The sequence below is a fragment of the Thrips palmi genome, unplaced genomic scaffold (genome assembly GCF_012932325.1).
Source record: "Thrips palmi isolate BJ-2018 unplaced genomic scaffold, TpBJ-2018v1 HiC_scaffold_5, whole genome shotgun sequence".
In the NCBI taxonomy this organism is placed as follows: Eukaryota; Metazoa; Arthropoda; class Insecta; order Thysanoptera; family Thripidae; genus Thrips; species Thrips palmi.
This window is the reverse complement of record NW_023144632.1, coordinates 16,683,620-16,703,569: the sequence shown is the minus strand read 5'-3', so window position 1 is coordinate 16,703,569 and position 19,950 is coordinate 16,683,620. Positions and strand designations below refer to the sequence as shown.

General features: G+C 53.6%; 3 protein-coding genes across 4 annotated transcripts; 2 read left to right on the top strand and 1 right to left on the bottom strand.

Moving 5' to 3' along the window:
- Positions 1-1,252: 1,252 nt before the first annotated feature.
- LOC117651220 lies at positions 1,253-5,076 on the top strand. The gene is made up of 4 exons (XM_034395035.1): positions 1,253-1,762; positions 2,322-2,620; positions 4,627-4,847; positions 4,929-5,076. Exons 1-4 carry the CDS (start codon positions 1,501-1,503, stop codon positions 5,074-5,076), a joined length of 930 nt encoding a protein of 309 aa, XP_034250926.1. The 5' UTR covers positions 1,253-1,500.
- LOC117650514 (nose resistant to fluoxetine protein 6-like) lies at positions 4,694-12,541 on the top strand. Its single transcript, XM_034393998.1, has 11 exons — positions 4,694-4,847; positions 4,929-5,017; positions 5,088-5,281; positions 5,360-5,520; positions 5,593-5,761; positions 5,913-6,106; positions 6,339-6,486; positions 11,479-11,668; positions 11,795-11,937; positions 12,022-12,130; positions 12,209-12,541. The coding sequence occupies exons 3-11, from the start codon at positions 5,120-5,122 to the stop codon at positions 12,310-12,312; spliced, it is 1,380 nt and encodes a 459-aa protein (XP_034249889.1). The 5' UTR covers positions 4,694-4,847; positions 4,929-5,017; positions 5,088-5,119; the 3' UTR covers positions 12,313-12,541.
- Positions 12,426-19,832, bottom strand: LOC117650513 (WD repeat-containing protein 44). 2 transcript variants are annotated; one of them, XM_034393996.1, is made up of 14 exons: positions 19,703-19,832; positions 19,443-19,521; positions 18,971-19,151; positions 18,163-18,822; positions 17,940-18,074; positions 17,603-17,858; positions 17,320-17,528; positions 16,816-17,169; positions 16,464-16,733; positions 16,140-16,385; positions 15,899-16,054; positions 15,521-15,820; positions 15,156-15,434; positions 12,426-15,054 (listed from the first exon to the last, which is right to left on the bottom strand). In XM_034393996.1, the coding sequence occupies exons 2-14, from the start codon at positions 19,508-19,510 to the stop codon at positions 14,911-14,913; spliced, it is 3,258 nt and encodes a 1,085-aa protein (XP_034249887.1). In that variant the 5' UTR covers positions 19,511-19,521; positions 19,703-19,832; the 3' UTR covers positions 12,426-14,910. The 2 variants fall into 2 exon arrangements, with proteins under 2 accessions (XP_034249887.1, XP_034249888.1); XM_034393997.1 differs by lacking the exon at positions 19,703-19,832 and adding an exon at positions 19,607-19,685.
- Between the last annotated feature and the right edge of the window lie 118 nt (positions 19,833-19,950).

The following is a 19,950-nucleotide window of genomic DNA, read 5'->3' as shown; positions in this document are numbered from 1 at the left end:
GTCCATATACAGCTAAGATTATTAGCAAGGGCAGTTAAGAATTAGCAGCTAGCGCTAAGCATTTCTCTGCGTGTGGGCTGAGAGGCTTGGCCGTGGGCGGCCCTGGGCCTATGTCGGCCCTCTGGTTTGGCTCCGATTTGGCTCCGTCAAAGCGAATCCCTTTGGCGCGCGTTTTGTTCTCAGTATTTTGCATGTCGCACCTTTTCGAGGCCGTGCGCCCGGTGCGCTGCACACCAGGCCCCGTTCCAAGTAGTTCTTTGCAGTTTCGTTGCGTTTGTTGTTGTTGTTGTTGTTGTTGTTGTTGTTGTTGTTGTTGTTGTTGTTGTTGTTGTTGTTGTTGTTGTTATTCTCTATCACCACGCACCGCACGCACCGTCACCATGTGGCCGACCGTGAGGGAAAGTATCCAGGATCAGCAAGAAGGACAGAAATGAGACTAAATGAGACTACAAAGTTTGCGACGCTTGTCGCACGAGTTCTCGCTGCTGCAAGGGGCGCGGGGCGCGGTCCGTTCGGGCGGCGCGCGAAAATCTAAACTGCGTCTACTGGTGTCGACGACAAGTGGCTCGCGTGGGGCCGCAGGCCGGCCATTAACCCCCTTATGCAAGCCGCCACTCATCACCGCCGTGCCGCGGCATGCAGGCCATGCAGGCGGCGCACGCCTTGGGCCGCCTTTGGCGCGCGCCGATCGCGACACCGCGTGGCTTATACGGGTGCCGCGGCGAGCTGCCGCTGTCGGTCAAACTGGGGAGTGAGGCGGGTTGTTGACGCGACAGGATTGAACCGCAATTAGCGGGCCGGTCCAAAACTGTGATGAAGTTACTGGAGTCGATCCGCCGACCACGGCGGCAACGTGTCGTACCGACGCATCTACAATTTGGAGCCACCACGGCACACGTTACAGGTCGACTGATGTCACGGGTTTGAACCACACTGGGTGAGGTAGTGAAATGAAAATGATAAATGTTGGGGAGTTGAACCCCCGTCAGTCACCGTGCGCGGTGCTTGGCATGGCACGCTCGGTAGACGACTTGTTGACCCCCTCCCCGGCGGATTGAGTCACGTCGGCGCGGCCGACGCCGTGGTCGCCGTCGCGGCGCGGGGGGCGGGCAGGGGCGTAGCGCGCCGCCAAGCGCACCGCCAAGCCGCCGAGCGCGCCGCGCGCTGCGTTCAGTTCTCCGGTGCCGCTCCAGCAGGGCCCCTCGCCCGGCCCAACGCTCGGCCCCGAGTCCGCACCGTCCGCACGCACGCCGCGCCGAGACCAGCCGAGACGAACGCTACGCTCCGTTGAGCTACGCTCCGCCGTCGGCGTGGGTGTGCGGTGCACGCGGTGCACGCGGTGCGCGCGCTGCGACGTGAGGGAAGTCCAAGGCGAGCTGCGGTGGCGCCGCGTGTGACAGTGCAGTGCTGACAGCGCCTCTACCCGGCCTCGGAGGCCTCGGAGGCCGTGAGGATGGCCAGGACGTGACCCGAGGCCACGAGGCCCGGTGGACGCCAACCATGGCTCCAAGAATGCCTGCCCTCGCCTCCCTGCTGCTGCTGGTCCTGGCCGCAGGGCCGGGGCCGGGGCTGGCCGCGGTGGAGGACGCCGCGACCCTGGCGACGACCGCCCTGTCCTGGATCCGGCTGGAGCCGTCCAAGATGCTCGCCGCGGTGGAGCACCTGCAGGGGAGCCTGTGTCGCAACCACACCAAGCAGCTCCTCGACGCCTACCTGGCGGCCGACCAGGCCGAACAGGCCGGCAATGCCTGGGCCAGTCGCAGTGAGTACAAGGCTAGCTGCCGCGCCGCCAACGGCCGCCAACGGCCGCCAACGGCCGCCGCGCCAAAACAAAACTGCTGATTGCTTTCCTTGCGCTCGCCGCGCGCCCGTCGGCCCGTAGGCTCGGCGACGGTGCGGTGCCGGTTTCGGCCTCATAATTGTGGAGACAATTTTGCATCCTGGCCTCCCTGCGCCTCACCGTTCCTCGCCCCCCGCTCCGCCCCGCCCCGCGCGCCGCACCGCGCCCCGGTCTCTCCGGTCTGCGGTTGTCGGGCCGCGGCCGACGCACGGCCTCCAAGCCGACGCGCCGCACGTCGCCGAGCACTAGTATGAGGCCGAGATGCCTTTGTGGTGTCAACTAAAAACGAAAAAATAAAAGGTGTTGCATGAAATGGTGCGTGTGGTTGAAGCGTCAGATGTGCGGTGACTGATGCAGTCCGTGCCGGTCTGCGCCGCGCGGGAACCTGAACGCGCCGGCGGGGCGTGGGGGCGCAGGGATGCGGGGGCGCGGGCCGGTCTGCCTAGCTTAGTCAACAACCATCGCCCAAATTGCTTTGCAGTGGTGGACGCGATGGCCAAGTCCGGACAAGACCTGCTTCGCGGCAGCCAGTACCAGCTGGGCAGCTTCGACGAGTGCCTGCGGATGGCGGCGGCGCCCGTCCCTCCGCAGTACTGCCTGGCCGAGGTGCGCCTGAGCGTCGAGACGCCCTCCTCCAGCAGCTCCAGCAGCTCCGGCACGGACAACGCCACCTCGGCGCGGCCGGCTCGGCCCCAGGCTGCGCCGACATCGGGCCGGCTGCTGACCTCAGACGACGTCAAGGCCGACGCCTTCCAGCCCCTCTGGCCGCTCAGGAACAAGGTGAGGGGAAGGGCCCGCGGGGCCAGGCAGGCGGGGCCAGGCAGGCGGGGCCGGTGGGTCGGCCTGCTTCCGCACTGCATGCAGACCAATGCAGACGTCCTGGACGACCTGCAGGGCGGACCGGAATGGAGCCGACCAACACAGCGATAAACCTGCAGCACTGCCAACCCGAGAGGAACTTGTTGCGATTGCTTTCGGCAGGGCGATAAACGAGCTGCGCTTGAACGCGACGGTTCTGGAATCATGCTTCACCACTTGTTCCAGGTGCATACCCCGTCCGGCCGCAGGGAGCGAGAGAATCTGTACATGCGAGACGCATGCCGTGACCACTAAAGTGAAGCCTGGCGTGCAGGGCTGCAGGGCGGCGAGGCGTCGTTGCGGGGAAGGGCAGCACAGTGGCAAACGCGGGGTGACCGCCGGCAACACACCACACACGTAACGAGCACAACACCCACCCTTTGCTGCCGTGCGTTTCACGCCGTGTTGGCACCGCGCCACGCCACGCCGCGCCACGCCAGGCCACGGCTTGTCGCACCCCCGCGGAGAATCATTGCGAGGAATAGGTTCATCCGGCCGCCCCAGGCGATTTTGTTGCAGCTCGTATTCAAATGACGCGGTGATTCAAAAAGGACGCGCCTCAGAACGCAGCTTCGCTCTTTTCTTTTTGAAGCGTGCAATGCGACCAGCAGTCACGTGTGTGCGACAGCAGCAGTTCGCGCGCCGGCCTGGTGACTGGCCTGCGCTGCCCTGCCTGCCCCTGGCCGATGGATGGCACGGCACGGCACGGCACGGCACGGCACGGCACGGCACGCGGGATGACATCCGCGCGACGCCTTGACAGACTGACAGACGCGCTCGCCTCGCCCCGCCCCGCCCCTCGCCGCCAGCCACCGCCGCCGAGGCCGTGACGCTGGAGTGCGGCGATGACGGTCGGCTAGGCCCCAGGCGCTCCAAGCGTTCCAAGCAGAGCCCGCCAAAACCGCCAAGTGGCTTGCTAGACGGCTACCACACCGACAGAGCCTACAGGGCGGAGCGCGTTTCCCAGGTCCGGGTCTCGGGTCCCGCGGACGCGGCGGTGCTGTATGTGGGACTGCCCCGCCATGGCCCCTCGGGCAGTGATGCGTGTTGCAAGTCTGAATAGGCGCACGATCATTTGAGGTCTAACAAGCAAAATCAGCAGGATGGGTAGGCAAAAATGGTCCACGATGCAGCGGCGTTTCACGGGTTGCCTACGACGCGGGCGTGTCGCTCTGCAAGCTAGCTGAGGTGGGCATCGCCCCAGGCTGCCCGCGGCTCTACGCGGTCCGAGTCCAGCAGTGTGTTTAGAGAAAGATACTGACTGCAATTCATTTGGTACTGGTGAACCGGGGCGCCTGGAGCGGCGGCAGGCTGAGGCAGGACAGCCCGCACCGCACGGCCTCGGCCTGCTCGACGCGTGCGTGCGCGTGCGCCGCCAGCCACTCCTCGCATAGCCCCGTTTCGACCTACTACCACCGCAGCACAGAGGCGGAGGCTGAGGCTGTAGCACTGTCGCGGCGTGTGTGCGCCCAAGCGCCCCTCAGCCGCGATGAAAAAATCGACCTTCAGCTGCTTGGGCGTCGCACCGTCGCAACGCGCTCCGGGACCAGGGCCGCACAGTGGGCCAGAAGACCGGTGGCGGCGGACAAAACTCTAGTGGCGTTTTGAGCTCCAGAGTAGCTGAATGGGACTCGAACCGAACGTGTGACCCCACCAATAGATTGCTCTCTGAACGAGGAATCCATTAGTGGGGTCACTCGTTCGGTTCGAGGCCTGTTTAGCGACTCTGGAGCTCCTAACGCGTCTAGAGTTTTGTCCGCCTCCGCCGGTCTTCTGGCCCACTGTGGGCCGGGAGGGGCAACATGACAATCATAAATGGAAGGCCTGGCCTACTCGGGCCTACTATTGAGGCAGTGCGTACTAGCGTACTTCTGCCGCTGTCGCCCAAGGTGCTTTCCCAATGCAAAACCGATTTCGCCTCTCGACAGGTTGGCGGGCGCTTCTGGACGCCGGCCTCGGCGTCGCAGTGGGTGCGCTGGGGTGCTTGCCTGCCGGCGGCGTGCTCCCCGCAGGACGCCCGCACGCTACTGGCCGCCGCCATCCACCTGGACCGCGCCAACGCCGGCGTCGTGTTAGACGTCAGCATCCCGGAGCGATCCTGCCAGGACAATGCCGTCAAGCCCTTCCAGGGCCCGGAGCTGGTGGTCATGTAAGCGTCACTGGTTGTTTGGGCTGGGGGCATCGACCGCATTGACGGCGTCCTCCACTGACCCACCATCTCTGTCACCAGAGGCGTGTTCATCGGCTTCCTGTCGCTGCTGGTCATCGCCACGGTGTACGACGTGTTCCTGTCGCCGGAGTCCGATCTCGACACGAAAGGTAAACGAGCGCGGGGTATCGCCGCCGTCGCCGCCGTGGAGGTCGATACCCCCTGCTGACGCCCGCGCAGCCATTCTGCCGCAGGTCTTGGTGTCCTTCTCGATGCGCAGCAACTTGGAGAAGCTGGTGCGCTGGACGCCGTCGGACCTGGGGCTGGACTGCGTGCTGGGCATCAAGTTCTACTGCATGCTGCTCATCACGGCGGGCCACGGCGTCGTGTTCCTCGCCACGGGCGCCGTTGCCAACGTCGACTATGTGGAGCAGGTATGGCGCGGGGTAGCGACGCGGCCCGTCGCGGGGTATGCCCGGTCCTGACATTCCCCGTGCCACGTGGTGCCACAGGCGGTGCGGCAGCCGCAGCACAGCTACCTGCTCAACGGCATGCTCCTCGTCGACTCCTTCCTCGTGGTCAGCGGCTTCCTCCTCACCAGACTTCTGCTCCTCGAGCTGGACAAGCGGCGCTCCGTCAACTTTGGACTGCTGTACATATTTAGATACATAAGGTCAGTGAAAGAGCTGCAGCGCGAGTGCTTTGTTGAAGAGAATTCCGAAAGAAACGTGACTGGTTCCCTCAGACTGACGCCGTCCTACCTGGCCGTGGTGGCCCTCTATGCCACGCTACTGCCCAGGCTCGGCGCGGGGCCGCTCTGGCCCTCCAGGATACTCCTCGAGCAGGACCGATGCCGCGCGTCGTGGTGGGCCAACATGCTCTACATCAATAACTACGTCAACACTGACAAGCTGGTGAGTGCGGCCCCGTAGCTACCCCGCGCCTCAGAGCCGCCTGGCGCCCGGCGCGTGGGGTAGTGACGCGCCGAGTCGTGTCGAATGGGTTGCCTGCCGCGCGGCGCGGGCTGTGCGTTGTCTAACCGCGGCGGTGCGGCGCCCCTTACAGTGCATGTTCCAGTCCTGGTACATCAGCTCCGACACGCAGCTCTTCATGCTGGCGCCGCTAGTGGTGTACCCGCTGTGGCGGTGGCCGACCATGGGCCGCCTGATCGCCGCCACCGCCACCGCCATGTCCATCCTCATCCCCTTCGCCGTCACCTGGGCCAGGAAGCTGGACCCCGTTCTCCTCATTTTTCCCAAGTAAGGAGGGAGTGGTGCGTGTGTAGATGTGTATATACTTCGTCATCTCGCGGCTAGGTTGTTGACTCGGCACGCGCGCCACCCTGCCTCTTCGGCCGCGTGTTGCGTGTGTGCGTGTGTGCGTGTGCGTGTGTGTGTGTGCTCGCTCCTTGTGTGCCCGTGGAGAAACGTGGAGAAGCACGCCCATCACCTCCACCTCGACCACCTTGCTAAGTCTGTTCTTTCCCTGCAGGGAGATCTGGCAGGGTGACCTCTCCGGCAACGCCATGTATCAGACGGCCATCATCAAGACGCACATGAGGGCGAGCAGCTACTGCTGCGGCCTGCTGCTGGGCTGGTTCGTGCATCGCTTCCAGGCCGGCGAACGCGAGGTGTCACAGGTAACAGGAGCGCGTCAAAGGAGGCCATTTGCCGCCGTGAAAGTACTGAGACAGAGGGTAGGGCCGTCGCCCGACTGGGCTGGCCCGGCACGGCCCGCCACGGCACGGTGTCACTGATTTGGGTTACAAAAAGCTCGGCGCGCTGGGCGAGGCCGGCAAGGTCGCAGCCTCGGTGTTCAAACAGCGATTTCCGGAGGAGCCGTGAAGGCGGCAGGCGGGCCGAAGCGAACCTTGCGTCTGGTGTGGTGAGCGGGCTGGCGGGCACCTCTGCCTTTCCACCACAATTTCTTTCAGAGAGGGCTTTGAGGGTCCTTAAAGGTAAACAATGAGACAAAAAATATTGCGGTGTCCTCTTTGTTTAATGCGTTTGACAAAAAGATAGTACTTTGGTTCCTTTTCGGCAACACCAGGGGCACACGCCCGCACTGATTCATCCAACCACCAAGTAGAAATATCTGGCAACATTTTTTTTGGCAAATTCAAATTACTCATTCCATCTAGCCCCCTCCGGCCCCAGTTGAAGGGGTGCGGGAGCTACGGCAGGTACAGCGGCAAGTGGCGCAGCGGGGCAGAGCGAGAGAGCGCAGAACAACCTTAAGCACAAGACCGACAAGAGACTTCGGGCTATCAATTCAGTTATTGCAGTGTTGCAGCTCACTGATTTTGATCACAAACTCTTGTACGGAATGTTTCCTTTTTTTTGAAAAAAGTGAAAACGGGCCGGTCGTTGGACCTGTTCCTCTTTGATTGCGAACAAGCCGCGGGCCTCAGAGACGCGTGATTCCCTTGCTCACGTCCTGAAGGGCACCCTGGGCCGGAAGGACCTCGCCGGGTAGGGGGCGCCGGGCAGAGAGGCTGGTGCGGACGGGGCTGCGGGCAGCGCCACGATGGTGGGGTTGTCCACCACCACGGCGTCGTCGCTCACCACGCGTCCGGGCTGGGTCCACTGCGGCGCCGCGGGGGCGGGCGCGGGGCCCGCGGGCTGCACGACGAAGGACAGGACTCCGGGGCCGCTGGGCGCAGCGGGGGCGGGCGCGGGGGCGGGCGCCAGCCAGTTATAGTCAAACTGCGGCTGGTGCTGCTGCGGGGGCGCCTGGACGAAGGCAGGGGCCGCGGCGGCGGGGGCGCGGTAGGTGTACGACGGTTGGAACTGGGGCTGGGGTTGGGGTTGGGGCTGCGGCTGGGGCTGTGGTTGGGGCTGCGCTTGAAGCTGCAGCCCTTGCTGCCGGCACTGCTCCTCCAGCTGTGCCTGCTTCTGCAACAGCAGCTGCCGCTGCCGCTCCAGCAGCGCCTGGTCTTGCGCCAGTCGTGCCTGCTGCGCCGACAGCTGCTGCTGTTGCTGCTGCGCCGCGATGAGAAGCTGCTGGTGCTGCTGCTTCAGCCGCTGCTCTTGCTGCAGTTGCTGCTGGCGGAGGATGTCCTGCTGGCGCTGCAGGTCCTGCTGGCGCTGCAGTTCCTGTTGGCGGAAAAGTTGCCTCTGCAGCTCCTGCTGCCGCTGAAGCTCCAGTTGTCGCTGAAGGTCCTGCTGGCGCTGGGCTTCCAGCTGGCGCTGGAAGTCCTGCTGGCGCTGGGCTTCCAGCTGGCGCTGGAGGTCTTGCTGGCGCTGGGCTTCTAGCTGGCGCTGAAGTTCCTGCTGGCGCTGGTTGTCGAGCTGCTGGCGCCACAGCTGCAGCTGTGCGGGTGACGGTCCCGAGGGTGCGGGCAGCGCGGCGGGCAGGACCACGGCGCCGGAGGGGCCGTTGGGCGTGGGCGAGGGCGTGGGCGACGGCGTGGGGTCGGCGGCGACGAGCACCAGCCCGGGCGCGGGGCCCGAGGTCGGCGTCGGACTGGGGGACGGGACGACGGAAGTCCGCCAGCTCGGTGGTCTCGGGGGGCAGGTACGGCGCCGCGGGGGCGGTGGGCTGCGGCGGCCTCCTGCAACAGGGACTGGCCGTGTGAGCGTCGCGTTGCACACCGCCACACCGCGCACTGCACAGCGGACGCAGCGGCGGTCCCCATCCATGACAAAAGAGTGCCGCGTGCCTTCTGCTCCGAAACAGGAACGTGACAGGTGAAAAAAGACCAGCAACTCTGACCCGAAGGCCGAGGGCCCCGCGCCTCCGCTTGCGGCGCGCGCGCGACCGCCGCGGCTACCGTTGCGGCGTTGCGCGGACAATTCGTCTTGCGGACGGAGTCACTTGCTCTTTGCTTTGGGAACTTACTCGTCCTGCAGGGTCGTGGTGTCCTGCAGCGTCGTGGTGGTCACGTCCACGGTCGAGGTGTCCAGCCCGGTGGTGGTGATGACCTCAGCCGTGGGGGCGGGCGGGGGCGGCGGTGCCGGTTGCGTTGCCTGTCGGATGGGGACGGCCGGTTGCGGGAGCCTGCTGGGAGCTGACGGGCTGTCGTATCCAACCGGTGGATTAGGAGTTAGCCAGGCCCAACCAATGCATCATAGTCTTGTTTCACTTACCCAGTAAGGAATACTTGCTGAGGCACGGGGTACTCGTACCTGCGAAGATTCGAACGCATTTTGAGTACAAACACTCGAAACTGTACAACTCATTCCGGTCAACTTTGGAGGATTGAGCTAACGTACGTACCCGGAGTCCACCTCTGCACGGACGAAGGTAGTTCCGCAGAGCAAAAGCACAGCCGCGAGGGGCGCCTGGGAACAGAAAGTGGCCAACTATCGACATGTTTTGGCTCCCGCAGGTCCTTCTCGGTTTGGCTGCCGCAGACGGGCCACTGGCCGTGCCTGCTCCTAGCTTACCATCACCGCTGTGACCGCCATGCTTGGGTGTGCGCTGGGGCTCTGCTGCGGGCAGACTGACACCTGCCTCTTCGCGCACCTTCATATAGGGAAAGCACGACCATCCCCTCCCCTCCCCTCCCCTCCCCTCCCCTCCCCCTGCCGTTTCCTTGCCGCCACAAAACGCCCCGGCCCATCTTCGCTACTGGAGTTTTAACCGGGTTCCATTTGTTTGTCTTCGCAAACGGCTCAATGCCTGTTCAACCTCCTAGGTGCTCGGGGAGAGAGAGGGAGGAGGAACGGAGAAAGAGCAGGGACCGGGGGGGGGGGGGGGGGGGGGTGTCACCACACCCGCTACACACACTGCGCTGCCACACGCCGTGCGACAGTTACACACGGGTCAAGGAGCTTCCAATGTGTTTCTTCAAGGCCCGCGCGCGCCTCCAGCGCCTCCAGCGCCGGGCTGCTCTGCCACCGCCGCAGCGGAGGCGCCTGCCGGGTATGCAATCGTCGCGCCGCACGACGCCGCAGTGTTACGGGCTTGCCTATCCACGCATTCCGGGGGAAATGTCACTCGCGGCCGCGGCGCTTCTCGACCAGCCCATCTCATCTCTCCATCCGATCCGTACGGAGAAGTTCACGCACAAAGACAGCGACTAACAACAGTTCGTTTCCACGAGGAGAAAATATCCACGGACCTTAATTTGCTGTTGCTGGCGTCTTATTCGGTGGGCAAAATTTTGACGCCTCGTGTGTGGCCACACTGCTGCTGTGGCCTCACAAACGCTGTTTCATCGTCCGGGTTTGACAGCTAGCTGTACGCTCTATGACGGGCCTTAGCGCCTGTGAGGTAGGCAAACGGGGCCAGCCTGCAACACACCGCTGTGGAGACGGTGGCCTACGTTGCGCCTGTGAAGATGACAGGGGCAAGGTAGGCCACCGTCTCCACAGCGGTGTGTTGCGGCAGGGGACGATGGCCTACCTCACAGGCGCTGAAGGGGCGATAAAGACGGGTTCTATGTCCCGAGATTCGTGATCCCGTTTTTAGAGTCGCCTTAAGATCCCGGGATCAAAATGGATCTCCACATTGCCCCAGTTAGTCCAAGCGTATGATAGCATTCCCGATGACCATCCAGCCTGGCGCTCTTTACACGGTAAAAACGGTCTGGTTTCCAGGAATCCTGGAACCGCTATGCCTTTACCCTTGGCTTTCCCGGAACCCGGTTCGTTTTACCGTGTCAATCTCTGTCCACTGTAGACCTGTTGCTCTTGCCCTTGCCTCGAGTGTGGCCACACAGGTTTGTCCCTGCCAACAGGCACGTCAATTTTGGGGCATCTTGGTAGTAGCGCTCGCACCGTCCCCCACCGTGAGGCCCGGCCACGCTAGAAAAAAAGGACATCTTTTCACACCTGGGGTTGACCCCACTGGGGAATAGAGTAATGAATAAGAAATGTGCTGCAATCGGTCCGAGCCTGCTTTCCCCGACACGGCCAGAAAGTCGCTCCAAACGGCTGACAGCTACCAGGAGCAGTGGCAGTTCTGCGCAATACTCTTTGTATCAATCAATCAATGTATTGGTGCTCCAGTATGGATTGGTGTATGTGATTCCCAGTGTGATCCAGCCTCACTCCCATACTACTCCCATGACGTAATGCAGGCGACTGGGCGGATGCCTCTCTGGGCGCGGAACCGTGTTTGACAAAGAAAAAGTCCGTGAACGCGCCGCAACGCACCGCAACGCACCGCGCCATGGCCGCCGGCCGCGTGTCCGTACCCTGGATTTGAGTCCTCGGAAGAAAGGAGGACTGGGAGCGAGGCGGGCGAGGCGGGGCGAGGAGGGTGGGGCCGTGCTTCTCGCTTTCGTTGGGCGCAAACATTCCGGCCAGAAGCCGCGGTCACCGCCAACGTCCTGGGCCCTGCGCCCTGCGTCTCCTCGGTCCGACCCGGCCCGGCGCCGAATGGGGCGACACCACTGCACCACTCCAGCACTGCCAGGAGGTCGTTGCTGTTGCGACTCCACTCCAAACCGACCCTTTTCTAATCTTGGCCCGCATTGACATTGTCATAAAGTTGGTCCATTTTGAATTTTAATGCCTCTAGCCTGGCTCTGTAGAGGCTCTAGCCCCACAAGGTAGGCAACTCACTTGACGCGACGGGGAAGTCCGCTTTCCCCCGTCAAGGGATCCCCACGAAGAGGGAGGACCCTCCCCAAGTTTGGTCGTTTTCACAGCAGGTTTCTCGATAACTCGAATTCTCGTTACAGCGGAGCGTCCGCCTGGGCTGGGCCGCCGCCGTCCTGGTCGGGGTGTCCTGCATGTTCTCCGTGTCGACGTTCTACCAGTCCGGACACGCGTACCGCCCGCTGGAGGCCGCCCTGTACGCCTCCTTGCACCGCCTCGGCTGGTGCGCGGCCACGGCCTGGATCATCTTCGCCTGCGTCACCGGCAACGGGGGTGAGTAGCTGTTGCTCCTGCTCGGATTCGAGTACTTGGATCTCTGTGTGTGTGAGTGCTTTTTGTAAATCTTTATATTTGTTTTGTGTTGACCCCTGTTTTTGAGCTTGTGAGTGTGCCTGACAGGCGTGATGCAGCGTGTCCTGACGTGGCGGCCACTGGTGCCCCTGAGCCGCCTCACGTACTGCGCCTACCTCGTCAATGGAGGCGTCGTCCTGTGGAGCGTCGCCGGGGTCCGCCAGCCGCGGACCCTTAGCACGCCGGCATTGGTATGCGAAATGCGATGCCCCTCCATGTTGGCATTCTTTCTTTCGATGCAGCTCTCTTTAGTGAAATGATGCTCGGCTCTGCAGGCGCTGGAAGTCGTCTCCCAGATCTTCGCCACGTTCCTGGGAGCACTCATCCTGTCGCTGATGCTCGAGTCGCCGATTCATGGCCTGGAGCGGGCTCTGCTTGGACGATGTAAGTGTCAACATCATAATGCCTTTGAGTGTCCACTCCATGGTGAAACCAAGAACACAGTTTAACTTTTGTCTGCAGACCGTAGCGGAGAGAAAGATGGTGACAAAAATGACGAGGAGGACAAACATACCACCCCTGGCGATCAACAGGTCACTGAGGAGCAAGCAACATCCCAACTGTAAAGTAATATCAATTAGGACGCCTACTGAAGGATACGTGCTGAAGTGTTGGATGAACTCTGTCAACGGGAGACTGAATGTGTGGGGTAGATTAAGGAAGGAATTAAGAGAAATGGTCCTTTCTAATGAGGCATTTTAATTCATCCCAAAATACTTTCTATATTCATGACTGAATTTAATGAGTTTGATGTTGAAGAGAAACAGGAATAAATTACAACTTTGGTAACAATTATCTACAGGAAGTGATCAACAAAGTGGACCCTTTTCCTGAACAACATCAAATCTAACATCACAAAGACACTCTTTCTAATACCGACAACATTTAACGTTTTAAAAATAAATTGGCATCACTTTCAGAAAGCAAAATCAATTGCTCTCAATAATAGCAACAGAAAATACTGGCCACCCGTTTTTTTCCATTCCAGTCCGATGTTCAAAATCACAAAATTTATCCAGATTGTTATAATAGAAAGGATAAAGGATGACTTGCCGTATCAAAGGTAATAAAATACCAATACAAACAATTGTTAATATTTTCAGCGAGTGTACCATTACACAAATTTAAGTAGGAGACTTTCAAAATTAATATCTGACATACATTGGTTGCTTCAGAATTCATCAACAAAATAGAGCAACTTGCAATTCAAATGAAAAAGACACCACAAGTTTTGACTAGGGGAAGCATTGTACACATTATCTAATGACTTACATTAAATCGCACTAAAACATTAATGACAAGGTCAACAAAATGGCAGATAGACTGGATAAAGGTCCCAACATAAATATGGAAACCAGGTGCCGTGGAATTTTGCTACCTCACTAAGAACTAAAAATATACCAACTGAAATTATCAGAGTAATATTATTGCCAGATATATGTACGGCATATTGTTCTGAAAACAGTATGCAGAGTTAGTAGTGAGAATTTGTGAAATTCTATAGCAGTCGGGGTGCTTACAAATGCAGCCAAAGCAAGGAATGAGTGTTATTCACAGTAAGAAGGTTCTCAAAATGTAATCCACGTAATATATTATACTGAGTTGCCATAAAAATTCACTTATGCCCAAGGCCCAGACTTTAGAAAAACAAAATACTGGTGCAGCTTTAAGAAGTGTAACAAAATGATACTGTAACTGGGAAAATATTACTTCAATTTTACTGCCTCATAGCTGAAATGCATAGCATTGTGCTAAGTTAAATTATCAGTTCAAAGAAGCAGAACCATAATTAATCCAGGCAAGACATGTCACATGTGACATTAAAATTAACAGCAATATGCAGGTACAACCTGTATTGGTTTTCAGGGGCAGAGCCGATCTGCACACTCAGGCTTCTTGTTAAAACTTTGAAACCACAGATTTTGTTTAGAGACAAAACATGAACGTCACTCAGTGGTCAGTTTCTTTAACAATGGTTACAAATTCATTCGGTAAAAGTTAAATATTTCATACGAAGTGATTCTTGATAAGATGAAACAATCAAACACGGCTACAAATTTTGTAAACATACCACATATACAAAATTTTAGCAATTGATTTCATAACACTGTACAGACCTTAAAAACTCAAAAGGAAGCAGTTAAGTAAATAAATAAATAAATAACAATAATGAAAAAAAGCTAAAGCTCTTTTACATCAACATAGAAAATAGAAGACGCATCAAAAGAAATGCTCTTCCAGAAAGGTTTCAGACCTGTACCCGGTGTATTCCACAAAGAAATGAAAAGTTAGGAGACGAGCCACATACCCATTTAAAATGTAATCAATAAAAAAGATTGTGCGTCCAAAAAGAAAAAAAGAAAGAATAACACAAACCAATAAAAGCTTCCTATAGAACTCCATACAATTAAGAAATAACACAGGCCAAATATCACAAATTGCAGAAGGATCAGGTTTTTGTTTTCACAAATGATCAATAAGGTGATACTGAGACAGACCTGATAGAGATGACCGATTGAAGGTAAGATCCTGGGTTGATAGAACTAGGTACCACCAGTCACCTAGTTTAACCACAGATGGAAGCCTAGAATATAACACTAGATAACTGTATCCTTTTTGCACAGTAAAAAGCAGAAATAATAGACAGATAATTAAGTTGGAATAACATGCATAAAAATTAGGAGCAAAACTATGAAATCACAGGGACCTGATGAGCAATTTCATAGAACAAGCTGGATGTTGCTTGTATTTTCCAGAAGGAAGTTCATATGCATTTTCAAGGCATGCCGACCACAATTACATACTGTACATTATTAAAAATGTATTAAGTAATAAAAAATTAATTTCTCCGACTTACAGTTAGATCTAATAATCACGTAAGGAGCATAATAATACAAGTGGAGTACAAAAGCCAAAATTAGCCACAATAGCTCAAGAAGGGGGACTTGCAAGAATCTTAAGTATCAGCCTTTGAGAATAAAGTCCTAATGATGGATGCGACAGTAAACCTTTTTGTTTGTTAGTACTGCACTTCCCTTTACCCTGCCACTCATTTGAATTATGCTCTAAGACTGAGCCATTTGGCTTTGGTCCCATTAGATCAATATGAATGCAAAAATGTAGTTTGACAACAAGTGTTAACTTTCAGACCATGAAATATGCATCTACACCAGTGCAGATGCTGGCAATGAACTATGCTTGGGTTTAGTCCTGTTAATGAAAACTTTGATACATCCATTGAAATCTGCACTGACAAGCACATGACCACCACAGCCTTGTTTGTGCTGAGCAACCAAGGGATCTTCAACCTGAAAAAAAAATATTCAAGATATTTAAAGAATGTTAAAAATTCTGATAGGTGGAAACAAGAGAAGCAACACAGCAAAGGCAAATGTGAATTTCTACTTGCCACTCTAGGTTTTGCCTTCTCTTCATCTTTTTCATCTTGATCATCAATTTGTCGAAAAACTGCCTCAGGATTAGGTGCAAATACAGCACATGTGACTACAGCATTATGTGCTTTAATACCTTCCCAAAAGTCATTTCTGTCTTTGCGTACAGATGAGAATTTGGAATAATCATGGTCTGTACGCCATATATAAATACATTGGTTCTCTGAGCCACTTACAATATACTTTCCATCATGACTGAAACTTGCTTTGATCTGACTGCTGACATTGACATAGCCCTAAATGAAATAAAGAAGGGTAATTTTTTAAACTGGAAGTAACATTTGAGGTTTCTTGGGAGTGGGAAATTATACCATGTACATACCTTGTACTTGCAAGAGACACTCAAGTCTCTAAGGTCATAAAGGCGAATCCTACTATCGTTAGATGTAACTAAGATTTTATCAGCTCCAGGCATGGGTTCAATTCCACTTATTTTCCTGCCAGTTGAGTTTTTGCCACGAGTGGATCGCACATGTATCTGAGTGTGATACTTCAACTGATCTGTATGATAAAATATGCAACGGCCGTCATATGAACCTACAACAGCAAATTTTCCATTCTGGAAAAAGTTAGCAGCTGTAATAAGTTTTGTTTGGCCTTCAACCTCATTCCAAACAGCAACCTAAAAAGAATATAGAAAATTAATAGACACCAATTCAAAAAAATATTTATAAAAAATGTCCCAAACAAAGAAAATTACCTTCTTATCTGGTATATTCCACAGACGGATTTTACCATCCAAAGATCCACTCAGGAAATAACGGTCATCCCGAGGGTGAAACACTATAGCTGTTACAAAGTCTATATGTTGAAAGCAGCACAGGCATTCTTTCCTAGAAATGTGCCACAGTCGAACCTATAGAAAAGATATGAGGAATTGAAATAAGTATAGCAGAAAAGACAACACTGTCCCAACAGAGGGAAACAATGTGCACACTCACAGTCTTATCCATTGAAGAGCTTAGAACAAAGTAATTCTTTGACCATGAAACATCCAGAAGATCTGAAGTGTGACCAGTATATTTACAAAATGGACGTGGCATAAAAGGACTGTTAGGATTCGGATCAGCAACTGAGGGATCATAGGCTGCGCCTGTAGAACTGGCACCAGCAGAATGTTGGGAAACCAAAGATTCTTGAGATGGGGTTGGTGACACTTTTTCTGCATTGTATTTGGTTCGCATTTCCTGAAAGAGAATTTTGCTGATTAAAAGAATGACGAGAAATGAAAATGAAAAGATAAACAAAAATACCTCTAAGCTCACCTGAAAATAAGCATAAGCACTCCTCATGACCCAAACCCTTAGAATACGATCCTGCCCTGCAGTGGCAAGTAGCCTCCCACAAGTTGAAAATTTCATGCACCAAATAGGTCCAACATGTTCACCACTGAGGTCCTGAATATGTTGGAGCTGGTCAAAGTCATAAGGACCTTTATGACTACTGCTTGCCTTCAATTTCATATAAGGGGGGTCATTTGGGTTAACCTTGTCTACAATATCCATGACATCTTCTTTATGTCTTGCATGAGATACCTGAAAATGAGTCTCTTTAGAACTTGAGGTTCTTAAACAATAAACACAAACACAATTTAAAAATTGCTTAAATCTATTTTACCTCCTGAGCGATTGTTTTTGCCTTGTTCATAGTCTTCTTAACCGTAGAACCTAAAAATCTTTTAAACCTTGCAGTCCTCTTTCGGACACTTCCTGCCTCACTTTCAACATCATCTATGTCCAACGAGTCGCAGACTGAGAGAGGTACTGACATCTTGCTATCAATACTTTCTTCATCTGACTCACGAGGTCTTGAGGTGGGACTACTTGCCTCTGTCCCAGCATATTCAGAAGTAAGACGCATTATGTGCAATGATAACGGGTTTATACACTGAGGAAGCTTGTCTTCTGCTATACTTAGAGGAACTCTTTCCCCAGTATCTAGATTAAGTACTGTTACTTGAGACAAAATTTCCTGAAACAAAAAGATGCAAAATATAAGCTGACACAGTTGCAACAAATGCATTTGTCCTTGAGGGAACGTCCATATACTGCATTGAAACATTAGATTAAAATGGACCAAAAATGGACTGCTCTCTAAAGAGAGCAGTACATGGATGCTTACCAAGTCTGAGAGCTGCTTGCCAGAGTCTGTGCGTGTACGAACAAACATATTAAGTTGTGCTAACATTCCCTGCTCATCACCAGCAGACCTGCGTCTTTCTTTGGATCCTCGTGGACTAAGGGAATGACGACTACTTTCTCCACCTTCTCTCCCAATACTATTACTGCTCAGAGATCCCAAAGTGCTCCGTCCTCTCTTTCCGCCACTCCCTAAAGGGATAAGAAAATAATTTTCAGCAACACAATGACAAAATACAAACTGTTACTGCATTCATCCACTGCACCTGTGCCAACAGAACTGAAATCCCTCATACTGGTGCTGCTCGTGCTACTTGCTGTGCCGGAGCCAACAGCTACAGTTGCACCAACACTTTCATTGGCAACACAAGCTAACAAGGAAGGTTTGCGCCCTATGCTGTTGCTTCCTACAGACCCTCGAGGACTATTGGAAGCTTGACTAGACCTGGATGACACTTTTTCTGATTTAAGACGATCTAGCTCTTCAGGAAGAGGACCCTCTGCTCGAGCTTTATCTTCATCCTGTTGCAAAAATATTCAACACAGGTTTAGATGTCCAGCCTTTGCGAGTTAAACTTATCTATTATAAAATCTCAAATGTACCTGAGGCTTGACAACATATTGCCCTTTTGTTGCTGAGCGAATGTCAAGAGAATGTTCCAAATCCCTTGTGAGGGATTCAATGGTACTTGCTGGGCTAGGAAGTTGTGAAGATGTGGAAGCACTGTCAGTTTCACACTAGAAAACAACAAAAATAAAGAAATACAATTTTAGAAGTTGCAAACAGAAATGATTCTTTTAGTAACTTCTGAGAAACAAGACCTACCACTAAAGGAATAGCAGTTGTAGAGGTGCTTGGAGCCTTGTTTTTTTTCTTTCTTCTGGGGGGAGCTACTGGAGCTTCTGAGGGGAGGGGAGAGGTCCCGTTACCAAAAGAGTTTTTAGTACTGGCTATCACATCAGGTTCCTGAAGAACACCTTTTGAATAGTGAGAAGGAGATGAGGGTGCAGTGCTTGCTGAAGTAGTAGGGGTTGATGATAGAGTAGGTGATGATGTGACAGGGCTAGTTTGAGCAGTCACTGGTGTGGAAGACTCTTCTTCTTCCTCCTCTTTCAAATCACCACCAAGAGTACTACAGGAGCTTGTTGAAGTCAATTGTTGTTCAACTCGACCACTACTTAAGCTTACAGTATCCTGAACTCCTCCCAATATTCTGCCAACTCGGCCAAGGGAGGTCAAACTTTGAAGACTAAGTGCATCATGTTCAATTATTCGAAAGGGATGAGAAGCTTTAGTTCCTGAGGAGGACCCTCCGACTGATGCAGCGCCAGCTTGGGGTACGGCAAATATCCCTTCAACGGAGGAAGATTGGCTGTCGGGGGGAGAGCCTACTGCATCCTCTTCCTCAGTCTGCATTCTCTGGCGTAACTCTCTAAAGCGTCTCCGGCCTTGCAAATTATCAGCACCTTTTTTTGGAACTGGCACCTTATGTAGGACAATCAGATAAATTAAAAACGAGCTTAAAGACAATATCTTTATAAAAAGAATAAAAATAGTAATGATTTAAAAAAAAACAACAGAAACATTGAAATGAATGTTCAAAATTACATTATAGCAAAAGTCATCAACTCACATTTTCAGCGATATTCTCTTTGGGTGGAGCAGCAGGTGAAGAAGTTGTGGAAGAACTAAGGTTTGTAACTGGTACTAGAGTTTCGTCGAGGTCGCTCAATTCTTTAGTTGGTGAAGTGATAAGCTTAACAGCAGGATCATCCAAACGAGGTAATGTACCATGTTTCAATGAGCGGCTTCGCCTGAAAGAGAATTGAACATTAATTTCTCAGTATTATTTGTTTTCACAATCATTAATATTCCGATTATCAAACCAATAATTGTGTAATGGAAATTCTAAACATAAAGAGTCGTAAGTTAAAAAACAAAAATATTTTGTTTACATTTAATTCTAGCCTAAAGAGTACAAACTAAGTTATGGAATAAGGAGGAAAAAATGTTTTGAATAAGAAGGAACATCAAGAGAGAGCAAAATAAATGAAAGGTTCATAAGGTTGGGACAAGCAAAATTTGGGTCTTGATGAATCACCCACCTTGCACTTCGGCTAGGAGTACCGTCTTCGGCGTCGTAAAATTCGTCAGAGTCACTAGTGGTAGACATGATTAATATTCCTGAAAGTTACATTGAAAATAACTGACATCAGTAATACATGACAAAACTTATTTGAAGATTTTAGAGATGGGTTTCTGCACTTGCTTCAGAACCCCTGAAGTCCCATATCAAGGTACCACATGAGGTATCAACATTTCGTTAAACCCTCAATAAACCAATTAAGAGCTCTAGAATACTTACAATTGCGAGCATACTATCGATATTCTAAATCTAAGAGGGGGGACTTCTTTATATGCCGCGAGGCGTGTAGGCCAGGGTTTGTTTGGTGGCGCACTGTGCGCATGCGCTCGGTGCGATGCGCGGCTCATCCGGGGCCCTAGAGGGCGCTGGCGCAAGCTAGCGCAAGCAGACGACGAACGATGCGAGGGCACACGTGGTTTCCGCTTCCGTTCCCGTTTGGGGAACTAAAAACTAGGAAGTGTCTAGCT

Coding starts and splice junctions, on each gene's coding strand:
- LOC117650513 (XM_034393996.1), bottom strand. CDS start 19,510: ATGTCTACCACTAGTGACTCTGACGAATTTTACGACGCCGAAGACGGT. Junction 17,859..17,939: donor AATATGTTGTCAAGCCTCAG/GTACATTTGAGA, acceptor TTTTTGCAACAG/GATGAAGATAAAGCTCGAGC. Junction 17,170..17,319: donor GCAAGCAGCTCTCAGACTTG/GTAAGCATCCAT, acceptor TTTTTGTTTCAG/GAAATTTTGTCTCAAGTAAC.
- LOC117650514 (XM_034393998.1), top strand. CDS start 5,120: ATGCGCAGCAACTTGGAGAAGCTGGTGCGCTGGACGCCGTCGGACCTG. Junction 6,107..6,338: donor GTTCTCCTCATTTTTCCCAA/GTAAGGAGGGAG, acceptor CTTTCCCTGCAG/GGAGATCTGGCAGGGTGACC. Junction 6,487..11,478: donor GCGAACGCGAGGTGTCACAG/GTAACAGGAGCG, acceptor TTCTCGTTACAG/CGGAGCGTCCGCCTGGGCTG.
- LOC117651220 (XM_034395035.1), top strand. CDS start 1,501: ATGGCTCCAAGAATGCCTGCCCTCGCCTCCCTGCTGCTGCTGGTCCTG. Junction 1,763..2,321: donor CAATGCCTGGGCCAGTCGCA/GTGAGTACAAGG, acceptor ATTGCTTTGCAG/TGGTGGACGCGATGGCCAAG. Junction 2,621..4,626: donor TCTGGCCGCTCAGGAACAAG/GTGAGGGGAAGG, acceptor GCCTCTCGACAG/GTTGGCGGGCGCTTCTGGAC.